At 37.3% G+C, this 8,565-nt stretch overlaps 1 protein-coding gene across 1 annotated transcript; it reads right to left on the reverse strand.

Moving 5' to 3' along the window:
• Positions 1-2,021: 2,021 nt before the first annotated feature.
• LOC106753069 lies at positions 2,022-2,432 on the reverse strand. Its single transcript, XM_014634854.1, has one exon. The coding sequence runs from the start codon at positions 2,430-2,432 to the stop codon at positions 2,022-2,024; it is 411 nt and encodes a 136-aa protein (XP_014490340.1).
• Between the last annotated feature and the right edge of the window lie 6,133 nt (positions 2,433-8,565).

Genomic DNA, 8,565 nt, shown 5'->3' on the forward strand with positions numbered 1-8,565 from the left:
TGAGTTTTACTTGGTTCTAAGCTCGTTCTAAGTCTTAAAGGGTGTAATTTGGTCTAAATTGACATATGAAAATAACTGTTTTTCAACCGTTATCACAACCCCAAACTTAGAACTTTGCTTGTCCTCAAGCAAACAAAACAAAACAACACACAAAACAAAGCTTGGCTTTCTACTCATTCATCCAATAGTTCAACATTTGTAAAGTACATGACAAGAACTACTCAACTTCAGATTTTCAGTGGAGTCAAATCAAGATGCACACATGCTTCCAATTCAGTTCATTTTACAAGTTACTCAACAAATGGTACACCTTATGAATGGTCAATCCACTAATCAAAGATTCAATCATGAAAATTAGCAATGCTCACCAGGCAAGTGTTTCACTCAATCACTCAAGTGTTTAGGGTAACACTCCAACACTCTATCATTCACAAGTCACATGAAACAAAATTGTCATTCATCTAAAACAACCAAAATCCTTACATGCAAATGCCATCAAAAGGACTTTTCCAAGGCTTGTAATGAGGTTGGGCTAACAAGAAGAATAGGTTTTTTAGGAATACAAAATCCTTGAGTTAAGAGAGCTACCCTGACATTCAACATTTAAGTACAACTCTCTTTCTTACCAATCTCACTTATTCCCAACTTTTTCCCTTTTCTTTTGCATTGAGCCCATCTTCAAGCTTTTTCTTCTTTTCTTTTTCTTTTTCTCATGTACTTTTCTTTCACAACTTTTGAGCTCAATGCTTTTCAAGTGCCTTCCAATTTCCCCCAATCAACCCTAAACTTGAACCTTTTCATCACAAACAATTAAGCTCATCCCAACTCAAGGTACAAAATTTCAAGACAAGGGTTCACATTCTGTTAAGGCTAAGGTTCAAAAAGGGTATAACATTTTCAAGCATTTTGGGTGAAAATTTGGATAGAGAAGGGTTCTAAAAAAAGGCCTTGATCATATGACATTCACATGTAATTCAATCAATCATCAAGATTAAGGCAATATCATTCATGCTTTCTTGTGAACAATGCATACAACAATGAAAACTCTGGAGCTCAATACCTCACACAACATGCTTTCTCACACAATATTCATTCATACACCCTGCTTAGCATCATAACCACAATCATAAGTCATCACCCATCTATTTCACAGTATATCAACATGCATTGCAACTCAATTCTCATCCACATCAAATCCTCATCAAATAGGCTTATCATGCAAATCATTCAGTCAAACATCTTCAGAAAAAGTATTCAAGCCAAGCATACACACTGAAAAATAAAATTCAACCTATTATAAGAATTTAAATGCAAAGGTAAAAGAGAGAATCTAGGTTGCCTCCTAGTAGCGCTTGTTTAACGTCGCGAGCCTGACCCAAACCTGTTTAGCACTTGTCAGTAAGTGCAAATCCTTCCAACACCCATCAGTAGGTGTACCTTCCTGTGTTCTCCAGTGATTCCACAAAATTTGGCATCCCCCAGTAGATGCCACCCAAAAATTGTTCCAAAAATTCAAAAATTCACAAGTTCCAAAAACATAAAACTAAAACTAAAATTTACACAAATTATAATTGTCCCAACAATGTCACGTGTTATCCTTCTTGTCGGTGTCTCCAGTACACTGGATCCTCAGCTTCCTTTTTCGCACTTGCTTGACCTGTCCATTGTATGACTTTAATGCCTGGCTGGAATGAGTCTTTCTTTAGTTCGGACTGGATGACTCTTCTTTCTTGATTCACAGGTACCTGCAAAACATTACAGCCGTCAGTATAAACAATACCTGATGTGTTATCTTCAGAAGCAGCTTTTCTCTCAGGCTTCTTATGTCCGGCTCTCCTTATTACTCTGACCTCTTCCTCCTCATAGCCAGTATAGAGAAACAAATATTCCTCATATCTCATCATTATCCTTTTATCATGGACACTAATAAGCATCTTGGATGTTGCCATGAAAGGTCTTCCCAAAATCACAGGAATCTCTTCATCATTTTCCACATTCATAACAATGAAATCAACTAAGAACTAAAGCTTCTCCACTCGCACAATAACATCCTCCACCTTACCGATTGGTTTTGCCATGGATCCATCTGCTATCGTCACAATAACACTAGATGGTTTCAGCACTAATTCTCTGAACTTTGTTAAGAAATGCTTGGGTAACATATTAATGCTAGCTCGAGAATCTATCATGGCTTCCACTACATCACACCCATTCAGAACACATGAAATTGTTAAACATCCTAGATCTTCTACCTTAGGCGGATGCTTCATCTTTTGAGGTTGAACAACAAACTCCTCTTCTTCTTTAGTGAATTCAACTTCCTCTTCCCTTCCTGGCTCAATAATGTCTTCTTCAGGATCCTCTTCTTCATCAGTGAGTTCAATTTCATCTTCACTGCTTCCTTTCTCATTGACTTCATTAACATCCACCATCTCCTCATCTCCTTTTTCCTTGTTTTCAAAATCAATTGGCTCCTAGTCTGCCTTCCTTTTATGGCTTGTCAAAACAACTTTGCATTCATCTTTAGGGTTAACATCAGTATTAGCCCTAAACTGATTTTTTTCTGTGGTCTCTATTCTTTTTTACAGCTGCCCAATTTGTGTCTCCAGTGACCTGAAGCTAGCTTGATCACTATTTAGCTGAGACTCATAGACTTTGAAGAATTTATCAAATCGATCACTGAGGTCTCTGACTGTCTCTGTCAAGCTGCTGACTTGCTGCCATAAAAGTGATGGTTGTTGCTGTCGAAAGCCTCCTACTGGTCTAGAAGAATTATTCTGATGTTGCCCAACACTAGGGTGATTCTTCCAACCTTGGCTGGAACTACCTTGGTTGAAGGCATCTTGCTTATACGGAAATTGGGCTCCCATGTAGTTAACATCATGCTGCAACTCCTCGGGAAAAGCACATTGACCATTGACATGGTCTTCACCACATAAATTGCAAAGTTGATGAGTCTGAGAAACGTTTCTTACCCCCATTGGAAATTCAGCAAGGATCTTTGCCAGCTTGTCCAATTTCTGGGTCAGGAGATGATTTTGTGCCGCCATTGCATCATTAGCAGGGAGATGTAAGAGTCCTCCCTTCTACGCGCCTCTCTCACTGTGTACCACTTCACTCATGGCCATGCTCTCAATCAGTTCATATGCCTCATCTTCAGTCTTGGTATTTATGCTGCCTCCAGCAGAAGCATCTATGATCATTTTAGACTGAGTATGGAGGCCCCCCAGGAAGGCACGTAGATATAAAGTCTTATCAAGTCCGTGGACAACAGTCTTTCTTAGCAAGCCTTTAAATTTGTCCCATGCTTGACCCAGAGTTTCCTCCATTCCTTGTTTGAAGGCAGAGATCTCTAACATCCCTTGATTAATCTTGGTTGGCGGGAAGAATTTGTTCACAAATTTTGCTACCAACGCATCCCAGTTTCTAAATGTGCCTTCCTTGAACGAATGCAGCCATGCTTTGGCGTTTCCTCCAAGAGAGAAAGGAAACAGACTAAGTCTAACCCTGTCGTCAAAGACTCCATTTATCTTCACGGTGTTGCAAATCTCACTGAAAGTGGTTAAATGATCATATGGATTTTCATTTAACATTCCGTGAAATTGATTACTCTGAACAAGCTGAATAAGAGCAGGGTTTATAACCATATTGGTTGCATTGTCTATAGGCAAAACTATGCTATTGAAGTTCATAGGGCCCACCATGTTGGATGCGTCCCCAAGTGTACGCCTAGGAGGTTGTTGGTCTGCCATCTCCTAAATATTCTGTGCAGAGGTCTAAACAAAAGAGTGCAAAATTTCTTCAGGAGAAGGAAAATTTTCACTTGCAGGGCGTCTAACTTTCCTCCTTCTCCTGTTTGAGAGTCCTTCCAAGAGAGGTTGCTGGTCTTTTCTGCTTCTCGTGTCTATCGTTTCCTGCATACACAAGAAACACACCCTAGAAGCACTTTTACAGAAAATAAAACAAAACAAAATAAAAACAAATAATTACAAACAAGTCAAATGTCAATCAATTCACAGTACTGTACGTTCCCGTATCAACAGAGACAAACAACAGTTATCGAATGAGTTAAACGATAAAAACATTAAGCGTAGATGAGAACCCAACAATTGATAATCAAAGCATATGAAGAATCACATAAATAAACAAGAGTTTCAATAAAAGAGAGTTTCAAATAATTTCATTGTTTCCTCCAACAACAAAAGGGTTTAGTTCACCATTGTCATGGTGAACTTAGGTGAAAATAATGGAAGAATGGAAAAGCAAACCCTAGATAAGATGAAAAGGAGCCTAAGCATTTAAGAGATCCTCTCCAGAGAGTAAAAACTAGGTCTGGCCACCCCCTTCTGTCAAAAGAATGAGAATGAAGTCGTAACAGGGCTATTTATAGCTTAGGAGCGTCACAAAAAACAGGCCCAGGCCCAGCGGACAACCGCCCGACAACACACTTATGCCGCTTGGCGGTTTGCCCCTAATCGCACCACCGCCCGACGGCATGGGGCCACCGCCCGGCGGTTTTCCTCTAATCGCAAATCTGCCCAGCGCCCACGCCAGGTGCCTTCTCCTCGCCTTGGACCGTCCAGCGGTGAATTTTGCCGCCGGGCGGTTTCTTGACTCTTATTTTCTTCAATTTCTTTCCTCTATCTTGAGTCTGAGACCTTCATCTTTAACCCCAATCTTCACTTTCATCAAAATCACTAAAAAACAATGCAAAACAAGCATAATATCGCTAAAAATAACTTTTGACTCTCGACAAACTCAATTATTGAGTTTTACTTGGTTCTAAGCTCATTCTAAGTCTTAAAGGGTGTAATTTGGTCTAAATTGACATATGAAAATAACTATTTTTCAACTGTTATCAGTGGACACAATTAAAATATACAGAACAACAATTGAGATAAAACATAAACGAACACATTGATCAATAAAAATAATGTAGAAACAATACATAAAAATAAACAACGAATTTTATATTAAACACATATGCATATTACATGAATGTAAATACGAACATCTAACATGAACTTCTAAGAATCTAGAGACTTTCCCTTCATTATGTGTTATCCTAACTTTTCGTGTACTCCCACTGAGTACACGCTCCTAGATGTTGATGCGACTACTTTCTTTCTCTATTCTCCCCCTTATTTAATAAACATGAAAAGGGAATGAGAGAAAGGACTTCATAGCCCGACACAGATAATGTATGAGTATGCACTGATTTGAATGTAACAATAAAATATATCAAGTTGCCTACATACATAGTGTAATCGATTTTCAGTCTACTTTATGCAATCATTCACTGATATAATCATCATTCACATATTGAATTAATATAAAATATGATTTCATTAAATTTCAACCAATAAGTACAATCAGATAAGACAGAAGAGAATGGCATATATTGTCAATCATTACAAGATAAGCATAAGAGCACAACAACAACACATAAACAAAGACAAGACTTTAATATGGCTCTAAGCTGTGACCCCAAGACCCTCATTTTGAATCAAATGACTTTACAATCTTCTCATCAGCACTGTTCTTTTCACTTTCAAAGTCATCTACATAGGTATCCCCAAAGACATTTATTCTCAATGCACAATCCATCTTTCGATGTAGTTCTGTGAAGGATCTTTGAAGCATTGACATTTTGTCATCAAGTCTTCTAAACTTTTAATCCACAAACTTCTCAAATCCTGTTTTAGGTCTAAATTTATATCTTGATGTGTCAATTTTGACAAGGTTAACTTCATCAGTACTACGGTAGTATTCATCCTTGAATATCCAGCCATCTTCACTTTTTTTAAGACCCATGTCTAGAAAAAAATTTTAAATTACATTCTTCTTGTTGCAACACATGGTTACTTCATTTGTGATGTCCACATCATGAAATCTTAGAATCTTGCTTAGGAATACAACATAGGGTAAATGATATTCTTTCTGCTTGGCTACCTTTATCATGTGATCATTGATTACAGAAGTCTAGTCCGTATGAATCTTGGTTCTTAGTGCATGCAATTGATATACATCTTCTTCAGGCAGTATAGTTCGATCTTCACCCCTCAGAAGCAAAGTCCAAGTGATCATAGATGCACACATCTTGTCCTCCTTGCTTAGATGATCAATACTGAAGGAATCATAATTTCTTACCATGTATGGATTCCTTAAGTAGTTGTTGTAGATATCAATCTTGTTGAGACCCGGTATGCCATGATGTTATTTATATCCTTCTGGTTGAAATTCAGCAACAAACCTCTACACTACTTCATATATGCAAATAATTATACCCTTTACCTTGGACAAAAGATAGTTTCTCTCTTTCTTTAGGTTTGCATAAAACACTTTCAAAAGGTTTGGATAGTAGTCTCCTTCGAGTTCAACAAACTTTGTTAGTCCAGAGTTAACTAGTCATTCTTGAAACATAAACCCTTCAACATGAAAGAAGACGATGCTTAGGCATTTGTGCTTGATCACTTCCTTGAAGCCCCACTAACATATGAAGTCAGTCCGTTGTTCATCGTCACTAAACCAGCCAAATGGGTTTGCTTCTCTGACCAAAGGGGTAGGACGCTTCCCAAATCGAGAAGATGAAGTGGCCATGACAGATACTGAAGAGTTTTAGATACTTCTTGGTTCAGAAAAGGGTTTGGTGTTTCACAATTTTGAGATAATCACGTATCACACAAATTTATCAAAACAAATACTCATAAGGGCGAGCAAACAAGCCACAGATAATAAGGCCCATTCAAATTTTCAAAAACATTTAGAGCACATAACAGAGATGATTAATCAATTTTATTAAAATCATAGTCGACTTTGTATATGACAGTGTACTTCTAAAAAAGAGAAACATATACACAGAGCATATACATAACACAATCGATTAAAATTCGTGCAATCAAATTTTCATACAAACAGATCAGTTGCACAAACATTCATCAATCATGCATATAACAAATATTCATATTAACACTTATGATGCATGAATGCATGAAAATCATTGCTACAGTTACCATTCGTAGATACTTGTTAACGGATTGGCAAGCATACCAAATCGTATCAAGTAATAATAAATGTTAAGTCCAAGTATCGTTTTCCCAAGAGACTCGAAAGGCCTTACCGTTCGTGTGAATTAAAATCGTAAGACTTGAAAATAAAAAATAATTAATTGAGTATGAGAACAAAATATAAACATGCAAAAGAGATTGATTCAATTGACGAGAAGAAAACAATGGATGAATGGAGTTGTTGGGGGTTTANAATTTCATCTTATCCGCTCTCTCTTATTTACTCCTCTTGATTTATTAGCTTGATTAACTAATTGTCATGCAACTTTCTTAGCCTACCCTTAACCCGATCCCTCGGCAAAAAGAGCCTATTACTAATTACTGGCTTGCTATCCCTAGCCTTCCCTAGCAATTAATAAAGCATTATAGAGCAGAAGTGAAAAACAATTGATCATCCTATCCCTATCCCTAGGTGGTATTGCTTCATCAAGGAATTACTGATGAGTGGTTATTTCTTGAACTATATTTAGTTTATTGCACTTAAATAAACTAGGGAATTGTGTTTAATTGTCTGTTATTTCCCCATTTTTCGAATTCTGCTTAATTTGGTTGGAAATTCGTAATTGTGCTAATTTGGGTTTTCTGAGCTGATTAAGTGTATTTTGGTTGCAGGGAAATTTTGGGAAACATCATTTGGAGAATTAGGGATGGTGGGATGATCATTCAAGACTCAACATTTAGTCATTTCCATTTTAATAAAGTTGTAATTTCGTTTTTTTTAGAAACCTTAATTAGATTAGGTGTTTTTGGGCCCTTTTAGTGGAAATTTTGTAGAAGCCCAATGTGTGGGACACTTGGCACCAAAACCCTAGGGTTTTAGGAGGTGGACCCCACCTATTTTGAGGTTGGAAAGAATTTTGAGTAGCAATTGCCAAGACAAAAACTCTAGCACACTTCATACTACATTTTGCTTTGGCTTTGCATGTATGAACTCTCTCTTGGGAGCCTTTGGTGTGCCCTTTTCATTTTTGAGCTTGAACGGACCAAGATCACGTTTTTCTTCTTCTATTGGTTTCAAGAATGTTTGTTCTTGCTTGATGGAATGAAGCTCTACCATTTCTCTCTTTAGATTTTCGTTTTGAAGGTTGAATGCTTGGGTTTGAAGCTTTTTCTTTGCTTTTTCATGGTGGTTTCTTTGGTGGAAGGGAGACCCATTGTCCATTTCGGTTTTATCATCATTTTGCTGCAGTAATCTCGTTTTTACCTTGAGTTTCTTGGATTGGAGGATGAAAATGGAGTTGTTGTCAAGTTTGGTAGTGAAAAAAACTTAAGTTGGTGCATGGGTATTGTAGTCTTGAGCCATTTTCTTCTAGCATTTTGCTTTTGATGTTGGGAAACAAATTTTGAGCTAGACTTTGTGCTTGATTATGGTGGCTGGACGGTATTGCATAGGAAGCATAGGGGTTTGGTTTTATTTGGGTCAAAAAGTTGAAGAAAATTGTGTTTTGAAGTTGNATTTATGAAGGTAGAACTTGGTTTTATTGTTCTTGAATCATTT

The sequence above is a fragment of the Vigna radiata genome, unplaced genomic scaffold, assembly GCF_000741045.1.
Source record: "Vigna radiata var. radiata cultivar VC1973A unplaced genomic scaffold, Vradiata_ver6 scaffold_91, whole genome shotgun sequence".
In the NCBI taxonomy this organism is placed as follows: Eukaryota; Viridiplantae; Streptophyta; class Magnoliopsida; order Fabales; family Fabaceae; genus Vigna; species Vigna radiata.

Coding starts and splice junctions, on each gene's coding strand:
- LOC106753069 (XM_014634854.1), bottom strand. CDS start 2,432: ATGGTGGATGTTAATGAAGTCAATGAGAAAGGAAGCAGTGAAGATGAA.